Source organism: Mycothermus thermophilus (genome assembly GCF_041956435.1).
Source record: "Mycothermus thermophilus strain CBS 625.91 unplaced genomic scaffold VTJ04scaffold_6, whole genome shotgun sequence".
NCBI lineage: Eukaryota > Fungi > Ascomycota > Sordariomycetes > Sordariales > Chaetomiaceae > Mycothermus > Mycothermus thermophilus.
Genome location: NW_027191432.1, coordinates 2,661,311 through 2,686,605, shown reverse-complemented (window position 1 = coordinate 2,686,605; position 25,295 = coordinate 2,661,311). Strand labels below are relative to the sequence as shown.

At 55.4% G+C, this 25,295-nt stretch overlaps 10 protein-coding genes across 10 annotated transcripts; 5 read left to right on the top strand and 5 right to left on the bottom strand.

Annotated features, from left to right (window-relative positions):
• Positions 1 to 240: 240 nt before the first annotated feature.
• Positions 241 to 549, top strand: VTJ04DRAFT_9372 (uncharacterized protein; the record flags this gene model as incomplete). Its single annotated transcript, XM_069367912.1, has 1 exon — positions 241 to 549. The coding sequence occupies one exon, from the start codon at positions 241 to 243 to the stop codon at positions 547 to 549; it is 309 nt and encodes a 102-aa protein (XP_069216193.1).
• A 1,872-nt stretch (positions 550 to 2,421) lies between these two features.
• Positions 2,422 to 2,649, bottom strand: VTJ04DRAFT_9371 (uncharacterized protein; the record flags this gene model as incomplete). The annotated part of the gene is made up of 1 exon (XM_069367911.1): positions 2,422 to 2,649. The coding sequence occupies one exon, from the start codon at positions 2,647 to 2,649 to the stop codon at positions 2,422 to 2,424; it is 228 nt and encodes a 75-aa protein (XP_069216192.1).
• Positions 2,650 to 3,241: 592 nt separating this feature from the next.
• Positions 3,242 to 4,702, top strand: VTJ04DRAFT_9370 (uncharacterized protein; the record flags this gene model as incomplete). Its single annotated transcript, XM_069367910.1, has 1 exon — positions 3,242 to 4,702. The coding sequence occupies one exon, from the start codon at positions 3,242 to 3,244 to the stop codon at positions 4,700 to 4,702; it is 1,461 nt and encodes a 486-aa protein (XP_069216191.1).
• Positions 4,703 to 4,715: 13 nt separating this feature from the next.
• On the bottom strand, positions 4,716 to 5,097 carry VTJ04DRAFT_9369 (uncharacterized protein; the record flags this gene model as incomplete). The annotated part of the gene is made up of 2 exons (XM_069367908.1): positions 4,716 to 4,827; positions 4,955 to 5,097. The coding sequence occupies 2 exons, from the start codon at positions 5,095 to 5,097 to the stop codon at positions 4,716 to 4,718; spliced, it is 255 nt and encodes an 84-aa protein (XP_069216190.1).
• A 1,925-nt stretch (positions 5,098 to 7,022) lies between these two features.
• Positions 7,023 to 9,663, top strand: VTJ04DRAFT_9368 (uncharacterized protein; the record flags this gene model as incomplete). Its single annotated transcript, XM_069367907.1, has 2 exons — positions 7,023 to 7,114; positions 7,185 to 9,663. The coding sequence occupies 2 exons, from the start codon at positions 7,023 to 7,025 to the stop codon at positions 9,661 to 9,663; spliced, it is 2,571 nt and encodes an 856-aa protein (XP_069216189.1).
• A 201-nt stretch (positions 9,664 to 9,864) lies between these two features.
• VTJ04DRAFT_9367 (uncharacterized protein) lies at positions 9,865 to 10,139 on the bottom strand (the record flags this gene model as incomplete). The annotated part of the gene is made up of 2 exons (XM_069367906.1): positions 9,865 to 10,033; positions 10,081 to 10,139. 2 exons carry the CDS (start codon positions 10,137 to 10,139, stop codon positions 9,865 to 9,867), a joined length of 228 nt encoding a protein of 75 aa, XP_069216188.1.
• Positions 10,140 to 12,148: 2,009 nt separating this feature from the next.
• Positions 12,149 to 14,848, bottom strand: VTJ04DRAFT_9366 (uncharacterized protein; the record flags this gene model as incomplete). The annotated part of the gene is made up of 3 exons (XM_069367905.1): positions 12,149 to 12,489; positions 13,189 to 13,265; positions 13,746 to 14,848. 3 exons carry the CDS (start codon positions 14,846 to 14,848, stop codon positions 12,149 to 12,151), a joined length of 1,521 nt encoding a protein of 506 aa, XP_069216187.1.
• A 2,650-nt stretch (positions 14,849 to 17,498) lies between these two features.
• On the top strand, positions 17,499 to 17,765 carry VTJ04DRAFT_9365 (uncharacterized protein; the record flags this gene model as incomplete). The annotated part of the gene is made up of 2 exons (XM_069367904.1): positions 17,499 to 17,655; positions 17,710 to 17,765. The coding sequence occupies 2 exons, from the start codon at positions 17,499 to 17,501 to the stop codon at positions 17,763 to 17,765; spliced, it is 213 nt and encodes a 70-aa protein (XP_069216186.1).
• A 5,597-nt stretch (positions 17,766 to 23,362) lies between these two features.
• VTJ04DRAFT_9364 (uncharacterized protein) lies at positions 23,363 to 24,015 on the top strand (the record flags this gene model as incomplete). Its single annotated transcript, XM_069367903.1, has 2 exons — positions 23,363 to 23,374; positions 23,545 to 24,015. The coding sequence occupies 2 exons, from the start codon at positions 23,363 to 23,365 to the stop codon at positions 24,013 to 24,015; spliced, it is 483 nt and encodes a 160-aa protein (XP_069216185.1).
• An 899-nt stretch (positions 24,016 to 24,914) lies between these two features.
• On the bottom strand, positions 24,915 to 25,259 carry VTJ04DRAFT_9363 (uncharacterized protein; the record flags this gene model as incomplete). Its single annotated transcript, XM_069367902.1, has 1 exon — positions 24,915 to 25,259. One exon carries the CDS (start codon positions 25,257 to 25,259, stop codon positions 24,915 to 24,917), a length of 345 nt encoding a protein of 114 aa, XP_069216184.1.
• Between the last annotated feature and the right edge of the window lie 36 nt (positions 25,260 to 25,295).

The window sequence follows — 25,295 nt, the reverse complement described above, 5'->3', positions numbered from 1 at the left end:
TTTGTTGCGCAGTGCTAGAAATAGTGGACAGCCTCCCTCACCTACGGAAGAGGTCCCGTTCTCGATTTAAGCCGGACATTGAGCCGGCGGGTGCTAGCTAGGTGCCCAAGGATTCGAGTGGGAGAGAACAGGTGCGGGAGACTGTCAGGAAGACTTCACCTCGGGACATATTCGGTCATTCCCTGTCGGCTTCATATCGAGAGGGCCTGGAATAACCCTAAGCCGTACCAGCCGCCATTTATGTTTATCTCAGCACCTCCCTCCATCTGCCGTGGCCGGGTTGTTGGGTCGTCCAGTGCCTATCGCTTAAATGTAGCCTTTTCCCGTCCTCAGGAACTGGCAACCGCTGTCTGGTTCATTCTCGCCGCCACCCTCTGCCCTCGAGTGGACTATGTGCGCCCCACCCTGCCCGCTTTGCCCTGCTCGGAAGAAATCATCATCCGGGCCATGGCCATGGATGGTCAATACCCCAGGTCGGTGAGGCACCTATCTAGCCTGGAGTTCGGGAAACCTGGAGCCGCAGGCAGTCAGTGTTTGTCGCTGTGCTGAACTCCGGGAGGAGTCAGTTAGGATCAAGGACGGGAAAGAGACCTGGGGCCGGAGGACGTTCGACTGCATCAACGTGAAAGGCAGGAGGTGCCGGAATAGGTCTTACCAACAGCAGTCCAAAGTGGGAGTAAATGTGCCCAAGAAAGTACATACTACCTATAATAAACAGCTAATGAATGCTGTGTAAACATACAGGTACCATCGAAGAGTCGAGATCGGCTCTTCAAGCAATTCCTGATGGGCGTTCCATGGGTCGATCATTGGATCAACCCTGCGTTCCAGGGTCCTTCTGGAAGCCATCGAAACCCCGGGTTTTTGGTGCTGGATGTTTGGTGCCTGATGACAAGGTGATCCCCCCGTCGGCTTCTCGAATTGACGGTGTTAGACACAGTGTTAATACGGAGCACTGCGAAGCAAAGCGTCTGGGTCATGTCTCGTTCCTCTCTTGCCGTCCATTCCACCATCGACAGTTTCCAGTCCTGCCCAGCTGCCAGTCAGATGATTGCCCTTCAGAGTTGTCCAATGGAGTCCTCATCGCATTGACTACCATCGAACCATGAACAAGAACATGGCACATTCTGAAGCGTTGCACAATTCCCTCCACATCGGGAACACACGATGAATCTCGTCCACCAGATGCCGAAATGCACTGGCGGGGATTGACGCCCTTTGAGTTTCGGGTTCCCCGCCTTAGTCCTACCTCCAACCTTCTCGCCTAGGGCTCTTCGCCCTCGTTTCCCCCGCTGCCGTTGGTGGTGTGACGAAGGACAAAATGCTACGCTGTCATTCCCTCTTCGCCCTTCCGACCACTCCACACTGGGCAGGCAGCTCTTGTTGTGGCCTTCTCTCCTCACCTACGGGAAAGCGAGGACACCATCCCTACGATATCTAATGTAGTAAGCATCACGCCGGCCTGTCTTATTTGACCTTTGATCGTCCCCGAGGCCTCCAGAGCGCCCCCTTGGGAAACATGACAAAGTCGATCAGATTTGAGCCAACCAACCACCGTTAGTACCAGTGCAGATGTCCAGTACGACCGTGGAGGATTGGGGACCATGGTCTAGCTGGTCCCTCATGTGTCATTCATCAGCAACGCAGGCCGGAGTTTGAACGTTCCCGAGCACCGTGACACCTCGTCTCTTGGCTTCGTATAAGCCCCCGCCCATCCTGAGAACCTACCTGGACGGGCAGCTCCAACAGATCTTTACCCCGTAACAATGTAATTTGGCCATTTGTATGCCTAAGTTGTGTTCGCGACCCGGTGTATTTTGTTCATTGCCGTCGTACGGCATCTCAGACCACACACTACGGACACATGGACATGTGTATGTAGGACTTACGAAAGGCTCAGCACGTCGGATGGAGGCCTATCAGACAGCAAGCATCAGGATCAACGACTCAGATTGCCAGTGTCTAGCTGTGGCGCAGGCCTAACCTCTTCTGGATGCTGTTTCAGCCCTATCCTGGGAACACCTCACCTTCCGTGCTGGAGAAGGTTGCGGACGCTAACTAAGCCCCCCGCCAGCACTTTACGATAGGGAGTCGGTCCCTCCCGAACGGCGGGTTGATGACCACGCGAGGGAGACAGTGAGATGCACCTGGGAGGCGCTGTGGTCCTGCAGAGCTCAGCCCCGCTGCCCAGCAAAGAAAAGCGCTGCCTGCCTGTCTGATGCATGTCACATTTTCAACCCAAAGTGACTTTGAGTGCACGTATGTCCACGTCGGTGTCTGTTGGGACACTCGGCCTCGTCCAAGCCTTCTCCGGAACAACCTGGAAAACCCGCGATGCATGACGACGCCTTGTCGTCAGAGTCGGAGACAACGACAACCTCAAGAGCCGCGCGTCGGCACGGACAATTCCCGCGCTTCAATTCAGACGCCCGCAGACGTGGCCGCCCGTTCCCCGACGTCTGCGCTGTAACTAGCCGTCGAGACCAGGCGATTTATCCCTCCCGGATCCTCCGGATACCCTACTCGGACGCCAAACTTGACCCGATAAGCACCGAGAACCCCGGGGCCGAGGTCGCCGCCCGTTGCGAGCGAAGCGCTCAGAGCGACGACGCCCGCCATGCGCAGCGCCCTGTCGTGCTCGTCGTGCATCCTGCTGCTTTTCCTTTCGTTACTCGGCCATGATGAATCGGTAGCGGCGGCGCGCGAAGCTTTGGAACCGCGGTGGGAGACCGGGCATGGAGAGGAGGTGGAACGGCGGTGGCTGGCGGAAGAAGATATTGCGCACTTGGTGCATCAAATTCCCAAGGCGGCGCCGCAAGTGACGCCGCCGCCCGGGTTCCCGTTCGCACGGCCAGCGCGCCGTGATGCCAATGGAGTGTGCCCGGCTGATCACTCGTTGTGTCCGGCCGACCTTGGTGGTGGATGCTGCCCGTCACAATATGAATGCGCCACCGATTCGTGTTATGCCACCACCGCTGGGCCTACGGGCGCATGCAACAAATCTGGGCACTATTTTTGTACAAATGGAGAGGGTGAGTGGTCCTTCTATTCTCAAGCAACTGGAGTATCATGGGACTGACGAGATGTGTCTTTTTCCCCAGTGGGATGCTGCCCGGTTGGATTTCTCTGCGCCCGGGATGACTGCATTCTTCCCATGGGCGTCACATATTCTGACATACAATGCCCGAACAATTATTACCTCTGCCCATCTTCTATGAACTTTGGCTGTTGTCAGAATGGTATGGGATGCGCCCCGACTGCCTGTTACTCGACCGAACCTGTGACCCGGACCGTTACGCAGGTCATTACGACCACAACGGCCAACGGCGCGACCATCACCGAGACGCGCACCGCTGTCACCGTATCAACGCCCACACCACCAACTGGGCTTCCTCAGAACAATGACCACGTGGCCAAGTTCATTCCTACCAGTGTCCCCAAGGTCCCAGCTGCGACACAGAACAGCGGCAACAGTGGTGGCGGTCTGAGCGCCGGCGCAATCGCAGGCATTATTGCCGGCGCTGTTGCTCTCTTGCTCGTCGTGATTGTTGCTACGTTCATCATCATACGCCGTCTGAAGAAGGTGGAAAATATCATCGAATCCAAGCGCGGCTCCTCCAGCGGCGACAGAAATGGTCCACGATCACAACGACCAGCTCAGATGGCCGAGATGACGGAAGAGTCTGTCGACCCGCTGATGGTCGGCCGCTCGCGCGCCGACACTGCCACAACTGCCCAGCCTAACGGCCTCATGCCTGGCCCAACGGGACAGCGCGCCTATTCCGACGCCGGTGCCTACCAGGGCACCACGGCATCGCCCTCACCAAACATGGTATACGACCACTCTCGCCAGACGAGCTTGGATTCCCACCCCGCAGGCTGGTTTAGTCCAGACTCTGTCGGCGTGATGCAGCCTGCCCACGTCCGCGGCGGTAGCGTCGACAGCGGTAACAGCCAGTACCCATACTATATCCAGCAGCAACAAGGCTACACAGGCCACCACTGGCGTCAACAAAGCAACGCGAGTGAACTCTCTGCTGAGGGCAGCGAAGGGGGCCGCTCAGGCAACATCGCCTCTTTCACATACGGCCACAAGCCAAGATCGCCCTCAGGAGGTGGAGCAACGATTGGCCTAACGCCATCGCCAGGCCCTGCGGAGTTGGACGGTTCCATCTACCATCCCTCCGAACTGCCAGACCCATCCACCATCGGCGTAGTCAACACCAGCGGAAGAGGGTACAGCTTCGGCAACAGGAATGGGCAACATCCTGGAGGATACTTCGCACTTACACATCAGCATCACAGCAGGTCAAGCAGTGTCGCCAGTGCTGTCGGTGGGGGTGGGCATGTCAGACAAGGGAGTGACGGGGTAGGCTACGTCGTTGGCGGTGGTGGCGGTGCAGCGGGGTATGTCCCCGTTCCGGAGGGGGATCCGGAGCCCGAGCCAGGAGTGAGCGGACAAATGTCGCCGAACTGGGGACCAGCAGTGAGCTCGCCGCCATTGCATCCTCATCCTCAACCACCCGGTCCAATCGCACCACAGCCCCCGCTGACGCAGCAAGAGCAACAGCAAGGACAACCGTCAGGGCTTTCGCCGCTAGACGAGGCGCCTGAGATTGGGGTTCATGGGTTCTATGGGCGGCCAGATCAACAGACGGGACAGACGGCGGCGGGGTTGAAGAGGGAAGCAAGGAGAGACTGAGGGGTGATATGGATCATTTGTCTTGGTTCTTCCTATTTCCTCCCTTACGCCCATTCCGCTCCGCTTGTACTCCATTCCGGGATCTCGGGGTCGGTTGTTTTGTCAACGGCGTATCAACCCCCTGGCTGGTCCACTGTCCCTAACGTCCTTTTGCATTTTGTTGGGAGGAATATTGGATCGTCTCGGGGCTATCTTCCCTTTCCTCTGTTGTTTATTTCTGCTGTCGTTATTTCTTCGTTTCATATTGTGTACATATCATTCTGCCTCAGGTTGGTTGAAGGGAACATGTACATGCGTTTTATGAGGTATGAAGTGATGAGGTTCGCTTTAGGGTGGATTGGTTTCCTTTCTTTTCCTGCATTACGGTCCTTTGGAGGCAGTGTAATCCTCTTCATGGCGGGAGTTTGGACGGGATTGGGATATATATCACTGGAATGGACATACAGGTATCTACGGGCCTTGGATACAGTATGGTTGGAGTTCTTACTAAGTCTCATTCTCAGCGTAGTTCCTTCAGAGCTTAGCACTGAATGCTTCAGTTGTTTCTCTGGGCACTTCTAAGGTTCCTCTACTCCACTTCTAGGATCGCTCTTAGCAATGGGAATCGTGCCCTGAGTTACCTAGGTATGTACGGTAATGGCGAGACCATCTAGCATGTTGTCTTCGGTACTGAGATGCTCATCACGACACCCGATGCCGAGGCCGATATGAAGTGCCAACAACTGTTGGTATTAACACTATGCCACCATGGCCAAACCTCATCAACTCATACACGAGGTATAAGAGCGCTTGTTGGGATGTCTACATGGGTCAAACGCCAGCCGAGCTACCGAGTCTATGAGTATCAACCTTCCCTCAGGTTACTGTGTAGGTGCTGTGCTCGCACGTGCCATCATTCTAGGTGATCGGCGACTCAGGGCGTCTAGAGGCAACTATTTTCGGACGGTGGCAATTCCCTGTTCGCTTCCCCATTCATGCTCCGTATACCACACCAAAAAGCTATCACAAGGCTCGACGCTTAGAGCCCTGCGTGTCACACGAATGCGGTTTCATGAACAACTGATACAGTTGGTATTTGGCTGCAACACACCGCATCTGCCCACAGCTTGCGTCTTACTGCATATGCAAAAGCCGCGAGAGTTGGGAATGGTCTTGTGTTGGTTGCCCACTTGGGATTCCCCGCGTTTTGCTGGCGGAACTTTGGAGGAGCGCAACGGGGGCAACAGGTCCTCGCTTTGGTGAACACCAGCCACATTGATCACCAGCCACCAACATGCGCACCGCCACACAACGAGGTACGTACCTCTGATGCAGAGCCCTCGTCCAAACCTGCTCACGTGCTGCTGAATCACAAAGCCAGCAGCAGCACGCGACGGCTGAGCCGCGGTCGCGGCAGCCGAGAACGGGACATCCCGGCCAGCACCACACACGCCACGCCGATGGCAAGAATGACGGGCGAGTTACACCGCATTCAAACTTTCAGACCATGGCACCGAGTAAGTTGAGTCCGGTGGCATCTGCAGCCAGCCAAGCGAGCAAGAAGAAGCAACTTCGATTCTTCCATTCTTCTTCGATGACATATCCACGAAACGAGCTTCCAACTCCTCTCGCTCCCAGCTCCCATGTCACCAGAGGAACCTAGCAGCCAGGAATCTTGGAAATCGACGGCATTTCACCCCGCAGTCCCGCAGTGGGGCACTCGGCACCCCACGTCCCGGGGATTCGGCGGAGAGGAGGCGTCGAATCTCCTTCTTCCGTTCCGGGGACCCCGGCTTTATCCATCTTCACATGCTTCGAAATGTCAGAGTGTCATGGAGACGGTGCCTCCCCACCGCCCCCCGTGACGACATGATTCGTGCCTGTCCGACAAAAGAGCTTTCGCTTGTGACACATGGCCGGATTAGCGACTACCGTGTTTGTTGCTTGGACTTGTCGCGGGAAGGAAACAATGCTAAGAAGCCCCTGTGATCGGTTTGGTCTGGCTTCTTCTTTCCCAAGGGGTTTTCAACTGCCATCTTACTTCTACCGGTCCCCTCGGCAGGCTGCTCCTGGATCGTGGGAGTCGTCGTCGTTGTCGAAAGAATACTCCATTTCTCGACATTGTATACCTATCATTTGGTTTAGATCCAGGCTGTATTTGACTTCCTGTCCATGTTGTGTCCGTTAACCTTCGTCCGACAACCACTCCGTGCCTTAACCTAAATAACCTAAGGTACTCTCCCCGTCGCTTTGGGCTGTCACATCTATGTACGGCACGACGCTATCCACCGCATCTTCAACGGCAGCCGCTTGAGCTCACCCGTGTTTCACCTCGGTCACCATGATTGACCATATGTTGGGGCGGCCGTCGGTCAAGTCGCGCAGGTTACAGGTCCTTGCCGTGCTTACCGTCTGGACCGCCGTGCTGGCGAGGTACGTCTGTCTGTTTGGCCCCTTCTTTGTTGATCTCTCCGTCATTCGGATGCCTGACACAACTCAACAGAGGCCCTAAGCATGGCCTCCCAGGGCTTCAATGTCTGTCACGCTTCTTGTCTAAGCGCCTCACGGCGTGGCAGACCTTCCTCATCACGATGCTCTACCTCTACGCTGCCCGCAACTTCAGCACACTCGTCGGCCTCGCCTGCCCCGACCCCCTGACCAACATGTACGATCCGGCCTACTTCCGTGCAACTTGGGTCCTTACTGCTCTGGATGCCGGTTTCTGGACCGCCATGACAATCCGCAACAGGGTCGTACGTGAGGCGGCCAGCATCGTCTTCTCGCTGTTCTATCTGTTCGCCGCCGATAAAGCCGACGAAAAGGTGCGCAAGGTACGCGGCAACATCACGGTCGAGCACATGCGCGTCAGTTGGAACAAGGGCAGCGACTCGTATGTCCTCAGCACTCTTCAAGGCTTGATGCGTCCGCGCGACATGAAGTGGCCTCCGCGTCAGGTGCGCATCCCCCGTCCCGCCACCAGCGATTACAAGAAGCCCATCAACGCTTGGCTGTACTACAACGGCCCATTATCGGAGCTTCGCCACCATACCGAGATCATACTCGACATCCCCGGTGGCGGATTTGTCGCCATGAACCCACGCTGCAACGACGACAAGCTCTTCTCCTGGGCCGCAAAGACCGGAAAGCCTATTCTCAGCCTCGACTACAAGAAGGCCCCAGAGTATCCCTATCCCTACGCCCTGAATGAGTGTTACGATGCCTACAAGACCATCATCCAAACGCGCGGGAGGTGTATCAATCTGTCTGGACACGTTGTGCCCAAGATCATCATCACTGGCGACAGTGCCGGCGGCAACCTCGCTACCGCCACGACCCTCATGATCATCGAGAGCGGATCGTCCCCTGTGCGCCGTTTTGAAGGAGATAGGCCTCTACCCGTACCCGACGGCCTCGTTCTGTTCTACCCGGCCCTCGACATGAACATTGGCAGCTGGATGTCGGATGAACAAATGACTCTGATCAAGGACCGCCGCATGCGCGGCACCAACCAGCGCGTCATGCAGCGCAAGGAATCCCAGTACCTCAATTTGGTCGGACATGAGGAGCCCAAAGGGGATGGGGACTACGACTCATCTGCGTCTAAGACGGCAACTTTGGTCGACTCCAGTGAATCCGCAGCCGGTAGCCCGACCAAGAGTCACGACGCCGAGCCTGCCCCTGAGTACGCTACCTCGGGCTCGACTACCTTCAGTCACGTCCGCCAGGCCCCGCCTGCTCCGGCCTCCCCGACCATCACTAAAAGCAGCCTTGCTACCTCCTCCACCTCCGCCGCTCAACCAGGCGCCTCCCACCACCCCCAACCCATGCGCACCCGTCTCGCCATGTCCTCCATGATCTCATACTTCAACGACCGCGTCCTGACTCCAGAAATGATGCGCGGCATGGTCATCCTGTATATCGGCTCCAACAACCGGCCCGACTTTTCGCGCGATTATTTGTTGTCGCCCATCCTCGCGCCGGCCGTACTGCTGGCCAAGTTCCCCAAGACGTATTTCTTGACGGGAGAAAGAGATCCATTAGTGGATGACACCATTATTTTTGCCGGGCGTTTGAGACGCGTGAAGGCAGCAGCCATGGCCAGCGGCGGGGAGCGGTTGGAGTACCGCGATGAAGACGCCTTGACGCCAGGGTTTGACCAGAAAGCGGTTGCCGAGGTGACCCTGGTGCCGGGAATCAGCCACGGGTTCTTGCAGTTCCCAACCCTATATCCGCCAGCGAGGTTGCATATCAACAAGGCCGCTGACTGGTTCGAGAAGCTGTTCAAGGAGGCTTGGGAGAGGGACAGGAAACAGAGAGGCGAGGTGGAGGACGAGGAGGAAGAAGGGCTGATGATGGGGAGGAGGAAGACGAGGAGAGCGAGGGGCGCCGGCTCGGGCTCCTCCGGGGATAAGATGGACGAAGAGCTGAGGAAGGCGGCGGCGGAGGTTGCGGCGGAGCAAGAATATGAGGCCAAGTCCTCATCTTCTGCCGGCGGTGCTTCAGGAAAGAGGAGGTACCATCTCAGGTGCGAGAGCAGCGGGTCAGAGGATCAGCCATTGGAGATGATGCGAATGACCAAACTTAAGGGGAAGAAGCTGTCCAACGGGGACAGTGGGATGATGTCTCCCGCTACCACTCCCGAGGTGCAGGTGAATGGGAAGTCGACGAGCAGGACTGTCGGACAGGCAAACAAAACCACCGACAGCACGAACGCCAGCGCCAGCGCCGTCTCTGGAAAGCCAGCCACTCCTCCAGGGTCCGAGCCTGCCGCCACGATCACCACAAACGGCCGCGCTTCCCCATCCTCAGCATTATATCCATCCTCAGCAGCAGCTAAACGCGGCGCCAAATCTTCCAAGAAATCCCGTAAGGAGGAAGACGACACCGGGCTCGTCAAGCTCGCCAGCACAGAAGACCTGCTTAAGCGTCGGATGCACGGGTTGGCGAGCACCTTGACCGGGCTGAGGGGCGATCCCGAGTAGAAGGCGGTGTGTGCTGACCCGATACGTCCGCGGAGAAGTACATGGAATGAGAGAACGAGAAGAGGAAGAACGAGAGCTTGGACTTGGTCTTTTTTGGCCTCGTTTTCGCTGAGGAAAACCGGGGATGATAGAGAAGAGACGGACAGCTTGTTTTAGGGAATTCGACGGAGTGGTGAGGTTGGAGTTGGGTTGGGGATTGGGTTAGGTGATGATGGTGAGGGCCGCCCGAGCTGGGAAGGAGGGGAGAGCGGTGTTCTTACTCCTGCCAGTGACACTAGTTATGATGATGAGGATGGTGGTGGGGGCAGTGGAGATGTGATTGACCTCAGGCTTGGTATATTGGCGGATGATGAGGCGGAGAGGAGAGCGGCTGAGGCAAGGGGCCGGTGTTGGGCTTGATCATTTTGATCTCGATACTTTGCACCTCGGTTCGCTGATGATAACTCGCGGTAACATACGAGGGCGGTGATGCCCATGGGGTGGTCTGTTGAAGCTCAAAAACACAACCTTGATGTTGAAGAGTTGGATACATGTCAGACTAATGGGTTGGCTTCCTGTTGGGGAATGATACTTAGCACCGGCTGCTGATACAAACGGGGGAGTCGTCGTTGAGTGACAATGCGTCGGTCTTGAACAAGCGGGAACAGAGGAAGCGAAATGGCCTTAGAAACAAACCTGCATGATTAACGTGTACCTACGTACGTACTTAGTAACATAGAGGTTTCATCTGTGGATGAATAATGAATATCTTTGCAACAGTGTCTACCAAGTTTGTCGTGGATATTCAAGTATTATGCCCGAGCATGGACGTTCATTTTACGGGATTCACGAGGCCTATGAAGGGAAGATGTGACTTGATTCAGATGAGTAAAGGTTCGTGGTAGGGAATATGGTTGAAACAGAGCGCAAAATACCTACCGGTATTGTTTGTCGGACAAACAAGTAAATTGAGGTGATATCTGAGCGATATATGTTTATTAAGTCAAAAAATCAAGAGAGAACACTGTCTAGCGCGCGAGGGGCTCTAGATGATGAATCCTTCAATCTCTCGAGGCAGGATGGTCTTTGCTCTCTCTCCATGAGGGGTTCATTAATATCCACGCTTGTCCTTGGTTGGCTCCCCTCTCCTGTCCAATATGTCTCAGTCACAGTCCTTCCAGTGTTCCATGATCCACCAACTTCGTGCTTCCCTTGCTGTGTCGGCTGCGCAAAATGCCGGGTTGGGTGCCATCGGCATGTGTGGGAATGTTGTACATACACCCGGTTCTTTATGCCTTGTGCATCGTGGTCTTGCGATGCGGGCACGAAATCTGTTTTTTTCGTCGTCTGTCCCGAGGGCTCGGTAACTGGGGTTGGGGTGATCTCGGGGTACCTTTGTGTAGCTGTCGCTTGGAGGTTGGGAGGATAGAAGCATGCAGGTGAACGAGACAAGATCGGACGGCTGGGAAAAGGTTTCTTTGTCTCCTCGGTACCCAGTCGAATATTTGCTGTCCGCTGACAGCGAGTCAACATTTGCCCACCTAGGGGATTTGACTCCTACATACTGGCCATACTTCTGACGTATGTGCCGAAAGAAATAGAACAGTTGCCCGGAGTGCTTTGGCTGGTCGGTAAATGCTACCTTCATATCCCTCTTGCTTCGAGACTTCTGCATGCCTCAATACCGTAAACTCTGGTGCCCAGGTGCCCGGGTAGAGAGCTGGAGTTTTAGAGGCACGTTTCACTGCTCCTCTTCTTTCTCCGCTTCGGGGGTAAATGTTTGCGCACCTAAGTCAGTATTGATGTGACCCAGTTCGGAGGTCCGGAGGTGTAAGATGCGAGAGACTGTGAAAGGGAAGAAAAAGGCCGTTAGCCCGCATTCCAAGGTCACGAGGAACAAAAGCACCACATAATATGCCGGGTACGGGCATGGAAAAAGAACTCAAATGCCTCCGAGTCCGAAGAGCTGGCTCCGGGGCAAAGAAGGTAGGCAGAGTCACTTCCCTCTTCGCTAGAGTACAAGGGAGTGGTTGGAAGACTACATATGGCTCAGAGACCAGTGATTCGAGGCAAGTTGCTTCAAGACAAAATGTAATGTAAATATGTACACTTTAGTTCAACCAAAACCCAATGCAATCAAGGAGTCGTCAACTAGAAGCGAAGGGCAAGTAGAAAACAGACGCTATCCATACACACTGCACATGCATTTCGTGAAAAGTCATGTCCATCCATCCATCCAGCACCCCCAAGTTCAGTGATGGCAGCGCCTGTACAGTTGCCTGCCATGGTCTTAAGCTGCCTTGATTCGCTCAAAACTGTCTTCTCACCCATGCCATTGCCTCCTGTTTAGTGAACTGGCATTCAACGTCCCAAGCCATCCATCTCACGCTCTCCTGTCGAAGTCGAAGAGAAGCTTCTGAATGCTAGCTTCCTTTGACTCACCAATCACCGGTCTCACTTCCCTTCTTACTTCCCCTCGACCCCCCTGACCCAGAGTTTAACCCTCTCAAAATTTGGGATGCTGTTCATCCTCCTCCACGCTCGCAACCTCCTGCCTCCTCTGCTTCTTGGGGTGCTGCTCCTCGTCGTCCGACACGGGCAGCGTCACCTTGGGGTGATATTGCGCCGGGTCCGCGGCGCGAACCTTGAGCTTGTCGCTGGCGACGACGGGGCCAACCTCGTAGACTGGCGTGACCACCTTGGGGTGACGGATGGCGGGAGAACGGGGATCGACGGCGACGGGAAGGGCCGCGGCCGCAGTTGCGAGAGCAAGAAGGAAGGTGGTTGCGTGCATTGTCGTTGTGGGATTCGCGGGATTGGCTAAGTGGCTAGTCTTGGGGGTGGGTGCTTGGATGTTTGTTGGTTCGGTCTCGCGTGTTGTTGGTAGTACTCGATGCGGTAGATGACGTTTATTTTCTTTTCTCCTCCCTTTTGCGTCTTTTGGTCTTTTCGATATTGTTAAGGACCTTCCAAAAGTTTGTTTTTCGGTGAGGGGCTCCTTGTGTACCGTTCGTGCATACACGAGTGGCGGGCAAAAGGGAGGGAGGAGAGAAAGGATTTATACCGGAGGGCAAAACCTCCGTTGAGGGACACTACGCACATACCCTCCCCTCCTCTCAGAGCTCAAGACCCAGAAATCAAAATCCAGAGAGCCCAGAGCCCGGGTATGCACATCAGCAGACGACCCGTGCTGAGTGAGTTCCAGGCTCCGAATAGGGGGGGATTCGTCGGGTTCTCTCCCGTGGGGCTGTGTGTGAGAGCGAGGGCGAAACAGTGTGTGCGCACGCATGCGTCGTCGTCCGTGCCGCTCTGCAAAAAGGCTTGGAACGGACACAAACATCGAGCCCAGCCAGGCCAAGCTGGTGGTCAACCAGGCCCGGTCTTGGTCTGGTATGTTCCGGAGGCGTGAGTAATAACCGGTTTGCATGTCATTCGCATGTCAACCACTTAGCGGTGCAATGGTTGACCCGTATTGGTGCAGCGGAGGTTACATGTTTCATCTAGAGGGCGCCTTGGCGTCCATTGTTCCCGTGGTTCTGTACGCACCCAGCTCCTCCGGGATGCGCGAGGGATTGGGCCTGAGAACCCAGTAGAGTCCGGTCGGCTGGCAAAAGATGAAGGAGCTGACACGAGGAAATCTGGAGTTCGGACTCTGCAATATATTTGACAGCCAAACGAGCCAATGGTGATTGGGTTTTGAGTCCCGTCTGCGACATGGGCAGAGTGGTCGGCAAGTCAACTTCTTGCAGCGTCCGTGGCAAAGATCCCAATCTTTTGCGTGCATGGTTCGAGTGTGGTTCAGTGCCTGGGGAAGTGTAAGAGTATGAAGTAGCAATGAGTTGTGCAAGGCACTGTCAAGCATGTATCAAGGATGTGCCTGGTATGTATGTATGATGTATGATGGATGAAGCGTGCCAGTATGTCGGGTCTTCTCAGAACATCAGTGTTGGGTCCAGCCAAATTACATTGGATATTATACAAATATTTGGCTCATCGATACAGGACAATCAAGACTGAACACCCCTAAAAGCACATGGCAAAGGTGCTGTATGCTGCCCATTCTCCGATGATGTCAATATCACAGTGAAGAACTTGCAACGTGCCGTAACACTTCCGCCATCTTCTTCCCATCCTTCCACGCATCATCGTGGTCCCCTTCCCCCTCCACTACACTAATAGCGACCCCTTCCTGCAATCCCCAACATTTCCTCATCACCTCCGCCTGCTGCCACGGCACGAGCGAATCCTCCCAGCTATTCACCAACATGACCTTCCCCCTCCCGCTGCTGCCAATCCACTCATCAACCCACCCCTTCACAAACAGTTCGCCTTCCGTTCCTCCATCCTCCTCTTTGCTGTCCCATGCAGGGCAAACCACCCTCCAGACTTTCTCATCCGCTCCAAAAGCACCGGTGACAAACTCACGATACCCCTCCTTCAGCCAAGCATAATCTGTCGGAGGGGACGAAATGAACCCAGCGAGGTCATAAAGGCCGTTGAAGCCGACCACGGCGGCGGGCTTCGGGAATTGTAACTGGGCTGACGGTAAGCCCCATCGAGACGGTGAGGCTACTGATTGGAAAGCCAGGGTTGCGCCACACGAGTGGCCTGTCAGGATCCATTTGGTGTTGTTTTGGCCGCTGGATGATTGCAAACGATGGAGGAACGACAATGCGGTCAGGACGTCCGAAATGTGGTCTGGATGAGTAGCCTGGCGAGCTGGGTCGGATGGAGCAGGGTGCTGGGGGTGCGGGGAGAGGCGGTAGTTGAGGGATGCTAGGCCTGCGATTGCGGGTGAGGTGGATGAGACGCTGCTCGCGGCACGGCGCAGGAGGAGAGTAGCGGCTTGGGCGAAGGAGGTTGAATCGATGGCCGGGTCGCGCCAGGCGCCGCCGTGGATGTAAATGATCCAAATACCGGGGAGAGCCGGGAAGGTTGTGGAGTCTGGGGTCGAAGAGACATGGTTGGTGTTCGGAATCCAAACATCGAGGGTTTGAAGCGATAGAGCTTGGCCCAGTGGAAGATAGGGTACGCGGGACTTGTGCCACCCGATAGGGATGCCGGTGCCATTTATGGCTGAGGGTTCCGCGGCGGCTGGCGATGGACTTGCTGAAGTCGAGGTGAGACCTGGGTTGGGTATGGCTGTTTCATCCACGGGAGTCCACGGCACTGAGGTCCACGCTGCCAAATCATCTGCTGACGCCATTTCCACCGACGTGGATTTTGTCGTGTTTAAAATGTGATCTGGGAAGACGTAATTATGAGATGGATTGATCGAGTTGTGAGAAGAAAGGTCTAAGTTTGAAAATCACTCGAATACTGTTATGGAAATACTTAACCCCCGCTCGGAGCATCCCCGCTGTGGGTCCCGGACCACCTCCGGACCGTACCCGCCCCGCTCCGGACCGAGACCCACCGGATGACCCACTCGGAGGCCGCTTCCCGGCTTCAACTCGAACCGGTCACGGTGCCATTACCTCCCGGTATCCTGGACTCGGGATGGACACGCTCGGCCTTTTCAAATATCGGAAAATAGTGGATACCTTTTTGAGTCTGCTCCGGGCTCAGTCTACCCCCGTCCGTTCTTCGGACTCGACTCACTAGCACTAGCGATGAGTCTAAGGGTCACGGCTCGGCCTTATCAAAGCAGTTTGACTTGGCGTCTTTCGACAAGCGGCCGGAGTCTGCATATCATAGCAATACTTGCTGATGTACGCGTTGCTTGAATCGGCATTGTCAGGCATCTCCATCCTTTGTCATGCATGTCACGTCGATCATCAAGTTCGACCACCATCTCAAATACTGTGACACACTGAGGAGAAGAGTCCAACACTCTCTAGATTAATCTCAGCTGACAACTCTCCTCGCTGTGGTGCTGTTATGAGTGGAAGTGAGGTATCTGGTTCTTTGACGAGGAGAATTGCGACGTAGTCAACGTCCGGATGCTAGATTTCAACGTCCTTTGCAGTGTCATCGGTATCCACCACCTAGCTACATACGTCTCTAGATTCTGATCACCCCCGTCCTCAGACAAGTATCATATGGATGACAATGACTTTAGCTTGTGGTTCCGTCTGGAAGAGGAAATGATACAAACAAGGGAGACATGTGCGGTTTGGGCCCAGAGATCGCGGCATAGGGGGGCGAATTAGCTCCTCTCCGGACAGGCGAAGCCCACAGCGAGCCAACCTGGAGGAAGTGATGTCAAGAGCCCGTCTCTTTCGAAAGGTCCACCGGGGCACTTTCCCCAAGAATTTCTCGACCAATACATGGTACAGTAGAATGGTATTGTAGATGGAAGTTGGGTAAGCCACCATGTTCACTTTGGGTTTCCCACAACCAGGGCCTGATTCCCGTATCCCATATCCACTCTATGTGGGAGGTTGAAGTGATTATGAAGCACCAGGAAACACCTGTTTTATGAGCGGGAATAGAGGGTTCTTGTTTATTCTTTCATCCAATTTCAAGGCAGGAGGAAGATAGGCCCGTGTCCCAGCTCGGGTAATGCAGGTCTCACGCTCACATCCTAGAGCTGGGTTGAGTGACTGCAGAAAAGTCTTAAACGGGATGCCTCATTGTTTCTGGATGCGGATATATGTGTTCCACATTGACTTTCGCCTTTCTGGTCCTTCTCCAAGGATAACAGAAATATGAGTCATTGATAAGTCGGAGTTGACTAGGGAGCAGGGCAGGTGAGGACATTCTGCCATGTCATAGTCATAAGCATTCAGTCATGAGCATTCGGACCAGCCCGGAGGCAACACGAATTAAAGACAAGATGGCTTCCCGAACCATGATAGCAACTATACGTGAGAAAACAAACCCGTCATCAGTTTGGGAGCGCTTACATGCACAATATCTGGCCTTCTTCGACATCGTCAAACCCTGGGAGGCACCTGACACACCCAACTGCGCATCCATCAAACTGCCCCAACTTCAGATAACATTTTACCAGCCATAACCATCTGCTGGGAGTGAAACCGGAACTTGCTGACATGAGATTGTGGAACCAGGAACCCCTTGAACCCGAACAACTTCCTGGCCTTCTAGCCCCGACTCTGACATCAGATAATGTAAGCAAGACCGCCTTGTTGGAGGGGACAGCTATTGCTGCAAGATGCAAGTTTGGGAAACCGCATCAAGCCTCAACACGGACAAGCGAAGGAACTTTGTGGCCAGGACTTCATCACGGCACATACATTCGTGAGAATCGTTCCGTTGTCCCTTGATGCCTAACTATCACTGTTTGTCCTGAACTCTGTGCATGCTCCGTACTTCGTGCACTTACATATTCCACCAGTTGAGTCGACAGAATGCTGTAAGTACCTTGCCTTGCTCCGAGGTATAATATTGACCAAGCAAAGGCTCATTACCCCCTCTTCGGAGACCAAGCAGCCATCTCAGGACCACGAATCAGGTAGCCTTCCTTTCCGGAAGCCAGGCGACAGGCCCTCCGTTCACCAGTCTATCCACTGAGGGCTTACGGAGTAAGTACTCGATACGTGCGTATCTCGGGACCGGAACCGGGACCGGGACTGGATCTTGGCCATCTTTGATCTTGCTTTTTCTTCGTTTCCGCTCCCAGAGATGGCAGGGCTAGCAGCACTAAAGCCACACCGCTTGGTGAAGCGCGATCCTTGCTGTGGCGGCTTGTTCCGCTTGCTCACCCAACGTCGTCCTTGTGCTGAGGGTTACACATGCAGTACAGAGTACACTACATGCTACCTAGTTATTATGGACGGAGAATCCGTTTGTCTGACCGACCGAACGCTGAGGGACTGAGACATTTCGATAGATGGCTCCGTACATGTCTCACGCAACTCAACTTGCCCAGGGAACAAACACAGCATCCGCCGATGCCGATCCCGCCACGCCCCATGTCTCAGAAGGGCACCCGAGAGGGTCGGGCATCGGTGCGCCGGAACATCTGGTGGAGCGTCGCCGGGGCATATCCGACCACCTGCTACACTATGTATGGGGACTCCGACCACAGCGGCGAATGGAAGATCCACTGTTCGTAAGACACGGTCGTCTTGGGAGGTGCAAGCAAGCTAAGGGACCCGTCAGCGGGAACAACAGCGCACCACCGGCCGAGCGACACGTGGATGGCTTCTTCCAAGTAGCAAACCTGATGAACGGCTGCCGCTACTTTCTGTCGGCTCTTCATCAGAGAAGGCATGTTCACACGATTCGACGTCACCTGTGTTGCGGAGCGAAGTTGTGCTCCGCTTCCCCCATGTCTCTTGGCTTTTGTTGCCTGGAAACTTCTTTTGTCTCCGATTCGGACTGCCGAATGCCGGACCACCGAACCACCACAACCCCGGACGGCAGCCTGGCCGTTCACTGCCCGCCCCTCGTTCGGAAGAACATCCGAGACCCCACCCCGGAGAGAAGCACTGCATCACGCTCCCTCACCACACAACCCGACTGGTCCGAACCGTCACAAGCACACGCAGCATCAGCGGCCCCCACGCTGTCTTGTTGCCTTGCTTTCCGGTTCGTCAGTTTTCGTTCTCTAAACGGCGGGGAACAGTAGGAATGTCTGTGTGAGCTCATCATCATCATGCTGGATGGCTGGGGACCCATGGTGCGTAGTGTAGGACGCCAGCAAGCCGAGTCCAGCCGTCATTGCTTCGGACGGTGGGGGTTGCACTGCATCCATGTAGTGTAATATAGGTCTGTCCCATGCTCGGTACATGCAAGGCGGCGGACAAGCAAGAGTGCGGAGGAGGCATAAGTACAGCTATTTTTGACTCGTAGAAGTTCCAGGCAGGTTGGAAGTACGGCACTGACTGTGTACCTCAGCTACAGAGGACAGTAGGTACATAAAGTACCTGAAGTATGCGTAAGGACGGAAAGAGAGCACGAACAGACTTGCCGTCGGCACGGGAATAACTTCACAAGAGGAAGGAACGTCACAAGGACTCGTTGTTAGTGCAGGTCTGAGTTTTGTATGTGAAAATTGATCCTGTCGACTACCACTCTTACAGACGTCTTCGAGTTCTTGCCACGTCTTGAGAGCGAGAAGAGACCAGAACCAGGACAACCCACTCAGCCCACTTCACCATAGGAAACCTGGAACTGAATGGCTGAACCGTCCCTGCAAAAGACTGGACCCAAGACATCCTCAAGCGCACCAACGAACTGAGCATGCGACGACACTTGGGATGCAGTAGCACCTGTCAAGTTAGGCTCGGCTCGAGAGAACGGCAAACGCAATGTTGGACTCATGCTAGCTGCGGTGGCGATATGATCCGATTCTTGCATCACTGTTCTCAGTTGACTTCTTCATCCCAGATCCAGTCTTCGGTCTTTCTCGGGGGAACTGCCTCAGGTCAAGGAGGTACTCCGTATGTATGTATATCTGCAACTGCGAGATTGCGGGACTGTCTTCAATTTCCAGCACGTGAAATGTTGCACAAAACTCCTGCAAACGAGGGCCCAAGCGGCTGGGACATGAGCAGGTTTCCATCCGTGAGTCTCTCAGCGAATATGGAACAACCCTGTACCCAGAAGAGCCCCAGCTGCTCGGGTTCCCTCCCCGCAGGTGGTCTGATGGCGCTGGGGACTTGGAAATGTGGGAAGGATCCAGACTGAACACCAAATGGAACTGGGTTGCTGCTTGGACACAACCAAAGAGCCCTTCGCGAACACAATGCTGGGGGTTCAAGGTTTGTGACGGAAAGAACCCGAGATCTCAAACGGTCCCCGTCCCGAACAGCGCAACGCCAGGGAACTTGGACGGTATATTCCGAACAGAATGCGCGTTGGGTGACATCGGCGCACAGGGTCACGTGCTCCCGCATGAAATCCGGGACTGCGATGTTGGGCCCATGCTGTGTTGTGTTCTGACTGGTCGCTTTTGGGGATTCAGCGAAGCTTTTCTTCCTTCCACAACCACCTCACTTCCGTGTTCGCAGCGTTCCTCTTTTCTGTGACCCGGCCGGGGATTGCACTCCACACAAGTCAAGTCAAGGTGAAGTCGAGTCCCAAACTTTTGGCGGGTGCCAATCATCCATGAAGCTTGGCAGTCCAGCAGGAAAGCCTGCCGAGCCGAGAGCGAGCCAGGCCATGCTCGGCACGCTAATGCTAGCCTACCGCCGCGCTGGCGGCGTCTGCCGCCGGATGGCTGCGGCTGACCCCCAGCAAAATGGCTTGCATTGGGGGATCCGACTCGGCAAGGGAGGGGAAGGTTGCATGTTTGAAACGGCCCTCCCCAGTCCCTTGCCCTTTCCAAGCCAGGGTTTGAGGCCCTTGTCGTACCCACCGCGCGCATCAATTCCTGAGCCCCTGCACTTGCCGCATCGGGCTGTGGGCTGGGGCATTTGTTGGACGTCGCCTCAACCTGAACGTGGACATAAACACAACTCTTGCTGTGAAGAAGTCGCTGATGAGTCTGAAATGAGAGGAAGGAGAAGTGAGGCATAAAAAGAAACCGCCGAAAATTCTACGATCGCACTTCGGCAACTTGCACCCGGCCCTCGCTAGGGCATGTTTGAGATTTGAATGTACAAAGTATCCGTCGAAACCTTCCAGGTTCTGTCTGAGTACGGCAAGTCTGATGCGGTCAGGCATCGTCTTCCACACCACTATCACCACCACTACCACCGACTTCTCTGGGAAGATTATGGATCTCTTAGGCGGTTAGCCCCTCTTTGATGGGCTTTGGCTGGGTAAGGTACATAGGTTGGGTAGGGTTAGTAAAGATACCGATGGGGCACTTTTGTCCCTTTCCTCGTCTCCAGAACCCCAGAGGGAGAGAGGGTCTGGCCAACCAACCACCACACATGCCACAGGTGGCTCTCCGGAGTACGGCAAGCACAAGACCACGCCGCTGCCGTCGTCGCCGTGCTAGACTGCAACCTCGATGTCGCATCTGGCGACGTGCGTTGGTGGACGTTGGTGGATTGGCTCGGTCGACACCCCACGGACGCTGGGAGGGGATGGGGCGAAACAGCCCAAGAGAACAATCGGACAACCCACATGGGCTGGGATGTGATGTGGTGGACGATGGTGCTGAGCCAAGCCTGCAATGCTGTCGGAGTGGTTGCCGGACCTCTCCTCCACTTCTCTTCTTCCGTCATGCTGCTCGCCGCTGTGTGGGCCATCGGGGCAATCTTCCATCAATGGGGAATCTTCCTTTTCGACGAGCCGAGTTCCGGATCCCACGCCCCATTCCGCTGTGGGCGGGCTCATCCTTCGGGTCCGTTTCACCCCGATCGGCCCATGAAATGGAAAACACGGCCCCAGCTGCACGTTGCGTTGCATCCTGCGCGCCTGTTCTGTCTGTTTTTCTGCTGGGGCTGCCGCTGCGGCTGCTCACCTCGGGATCGGCATTGCACACGCCCAAGGAGCTCTTCCTGCGGCAGACTCGATAATGTACAGTACTGTGCTGTAAGTCACAGAACGGCCTAGTTACTTTGGTGTCTGCTTGTTGATGAGTGAGCACGTTTCTCGGAGCAGCGGATCAGTGACTACGGCGCTGCAGCCCTCTAACATCAAACGGCGACGTTAGCACGGCTCCGGATCTTCGCCGAGCGGGCGAGCTCTGTCCTTCCCCAAACGTTCTCCGCCGTGGGGCCTCGGCTATCGATCCGGGCTCCGGCGGCCGTGCACAGCTAGGTTCAAGCATGGCCCTGGCTCGCTCGGGGTCCCGCCGGTGTGGAATCGGGACGGAGGGGGCACGTTACCGAGCCAGCTGTGTGACCGACCAAAAAGGCCATCCCAAAAAGGAGGACGATGAAATGCTGCCGAGGAGCAGGTGAGAGCAACTCCAAGCTACCAGCAACAAACTGTAAACCCGCCAAAGCAAATCCAAATACCTAGGTAAGCCACCTCCTTGTCATCTCGGAGGAGGATCTCTGAATGCCCAAGTATCGCCGCCTTCAACCCCAACGTTGCTCTTGCCCAACAGCCCACCGTCCACCGGCGCAGCGTCGTAGAATTGGCACCGCCTTTGCATCAAAGTGATGCCGAAGCCTTCCCTTACCGTTGTATTGTATTCACTTCTTCCCGAACGCCCAAACGGCCTTCAGCCCAAGCGTGTGACGCACGAATCGCCTGCCCCAAAAGGCTTCCTTGTAAGACAAGACGTGCCATCGCCGTCTTCTGGTTCTGCATGCGACCAAATAAGATGGCACAATTTAGCGAGCGAGCCGCGGGAAATCCCCTGGCGCGGAGCTCGGCATCCATCATCAGCCCAACGCTCATTCACTCCGGCAGACGGTTCACCGGCTGCTGAGCGTGTTCGTTCGGGATGGGACGTTAGACAGCTCCCGTCTTTGGCCACGAACTCGAGCTCGCCTTGGCTCGGTGTCATTCTAGTTTCCGAAGGAAGAGAAAAGAACAGAGACAATATTTGCGTTCAGTTTCTTCATCTAATTGCTAGCAGAACCATATATACCCACCTAGCTAGGCATGTATACATCAAATAGCAACTTATTCGGCTGCTGCTACCAGTTCACGTTAGTGGAGAGTTGTTTGGCACAACTACTACAGCATGCCTATCTAGTGTCTTGGGCTTCCGCCTCAGGGAGGATGACATTAACTACTAGCTAGTTAGGGACTAAGTGAGTAACGTTCGGCCATCGGTATCCTCCATGCGCACAAATAACACGGTACTTACTGATACCCATCTACATCCACACACAGACACAGCGACGATATCTGCCTCTTTCTACAGTCATATACAGTAATTACACAGTCTTTTACAGCGCCAGCCATATTGAACATACATCCCTCCTCTTGCTCCTACGAGCATATATTGTAATTGTATGTCGTTTGTAGTTGTCAAGTGTATGTACTGTACATACAACGTAGAGCCTACGGAGCAGCTCCGTTACATTTCCTCCACGCGCCGTCATGACGCGACGGACCGACGAACTTCACGGCAGCAAGGACAGGGGTTGAGGTCTGGTCTGGCCGGTCGCAAACCAACCCTGGCAGCAGCAGCCACACATCATGATTTCACTTCGCCTGCTTTGGCGTTTTCCGAGCAGGGGGTCCCACACCCCTGGCTTCGGCGAGCCGGCTGCAGGCCATGCGTCGGAGTCGATGCGAGACGGGGATGCACAGACAGGGCGTCATCGTTGATTCGGCCCAGGAGGCGCACCTGTCCGGATCTGGGCAGCCGGAGCGGCAGGCGAGAGAAAAACGGTGCCGAAGACGAAGGGAAAGGCCATCATCAGAAAAGGTGAAGAAGCAAAAACAACATCAGCGAGCCACGAACAGTACTCCGTACTTTCTTGGCCGTTCTCTTCTGCACCTCCCAGCCACAGCGCCGTGAGGTTTCGGATTTGCCAGCCGGAGGATCGCTTGATCAAGCTTGTCCTGCCGAGCAAAGGACATACGACTCCGTAGTTAGCTGCACGAAACATGACTCGTTGTTATTAGGACCACAGCTTGTCCCAGGCGATCGCGCATGGCGAGCGAAGGTGTACACTACTTCACTATGAGCTGCGCTGGGCTGGGCCGCCCGTAACACCGCCACGCCCTGCTGCCGCGCCGCTGGACGGATCCCCGGATTGTTGGGTACCGTCCGTCGCGTGCAATAGCCACATCGAAACATGGGATGCGAGATTTGGGGCACCACCCGTCTCCACTGACGGGCACAGGGACAGGGCACCACGACAGGGCCCAGGACATCTCCGAGTCCCAGGAGAGCGCAAGTGCGTAGAAGCTCGGCCCAGGCACTTCCCACCCCCTTGGCGAACCTTGCTCAATGTTCGGCTGTGTGCGACTGGTTTCTCTGCCGAAAGACCCAGGGTTGACTTCTCCCTGTCTCTTCTTCCTTACCGTCAACCACCATCTTTGCCGTCGTCACCCTCTCGACCCTTCCGCCGGGCGTCTGCCGCTTGCCTTTATCCTCCTCTCCCCTACCTAACCTCCGAGCGCTTGCCGCAGTGCGCGCCGCCGCCACCACAACAGCAAGCAGCTGAGAACCGGGCGCAAAGACACAGCGCGCCTCACGCATCCTTCAGCCAGCGCGAGGCTTCATCCACCGATCGTTGCCACCGAGGCTTCAACGCCAGCCCCCTTCCCCGTGTGTGGTTGCGCGTGCTTGCTCGTTCATCGTGCCCACCCTCTCATCCGCCCGCTTCCACCAACCACTCGGATTACAGCATAGCACCGTCCAAGTCGCCTCCCGACTGGCGCGCCAGTTTGGCATCCATCACCAAGAAAGCACCTTCGCGCTCTCGGCGTGAACCGACCCGGTCGTATTGCGCCCTCCATCCTTTCCTCCCGCACCAGACCTTCTGCAGGCCGCAAGCCGCGCCCCGGACTCCCCCCTCGACCAACAAGTCATTTGGTTGGCACGGCTGTACGGTACACCTGGGCTCGCCTTGTGTTGTATGGATTGGTTGCAAGGTGTGAGTGAGTGTAAGTCAAATCGTGGTTGTGTACATAGACGCACATCCGCAGCGTCAAGTCACGAGCCCGGTTTTCCTGTCAATCTCGGAGAAACGCCCGAAGTCACCGTTGAGCTCCGGTTTTGAGGCGCATGAGCTGTCTGTCTCTTGTTCCCTCTTGCTACCCTCTCTTCAGTGTCGAGGTCAAGTCTGCATCGCCGAGGTGGGGAGAGTGTGTGCTTGACTCGTCCAGCCAGGGGTGCAAGAAAACAAAAAAGGCAGAGACAAGGGGAGGAGTCCGGCGTCAGAGCTGGATCTCCCATCACCTCGATCTCTTTCCTTTCTCCCCCTTTGTTACTTTACACATAACCCCGCTCTTCTTCCACGAGGGAACTGCAAAAATTCTGCGGTGGCCTGCGAGGCTCCTGATCATAGTTGCGGCTGTCCTGGGAACGATCCGGCTCAGCTGCCGATCAGAATTCTTGCAGCAGCTCGTGCACCTCATTCTCCTGCCCATCCTAGATCCCATCTCATCTGCGTTTTGAGGACACACCACGACAAGCCGCCCAGACTATCGCCCCTTCCTGCTCGCCGCCTAACCTTTTCCCCAGAGCAAACGAGTTCCATAATTTTTCCGTGTATCGAGGACCATCATTAACGTTGCGCTGCGGTGTAGGCTCGCCACTGGTCAGTCAAAGGGGAAAAGGTATTCAAGTCCGATAGATACGACCGCCGTTACTCCCTAGCTTTCATCCCATCGCGACGACAAAACTACTCGCTAGTTTTCTTCACTGTGTTATCTTCTCGGCATCTCGCTCTTTGACTGGACAACTTTAAGACGATCTATCCATGGATATCCTCAAGCCTACCGAAACCCAGTGACTTGGCTGCCTACCTGCCGCCCGACGTACGCGACCACCTGCCTCACGAATCCGCCTTGCTTTTCCAATTACCGGGAGGACCGTGTATGAAGGAAGGAGACTTGTGGAGAACGTTGGAGCTCTCTTCGCCTCTGGAGTCGGTTCCGGATCCGCATTGGGTTTGCGTGGTGGAACTGCTTCCGCCATCCAGGTAGTCCCCTGGAGGAACGGTGGGTGTCGGTGCTGTTCCTGACCACCATACGACAGCCGGAATCCGGCTGTGTGTGAATCGGCTCCTCGCAACTTCGGGAGAGAATTGGAGTTTGCGGTGTTTAAGAGAGAGCTTGGGGAGAGTCGCCGAAGAACATAACCAGGGGTGGACAAAGCCCTTTTTACACACCAGGGCCATACGAAACCTTCTCTCTTCGAGCTGGGTCCTTTGGTC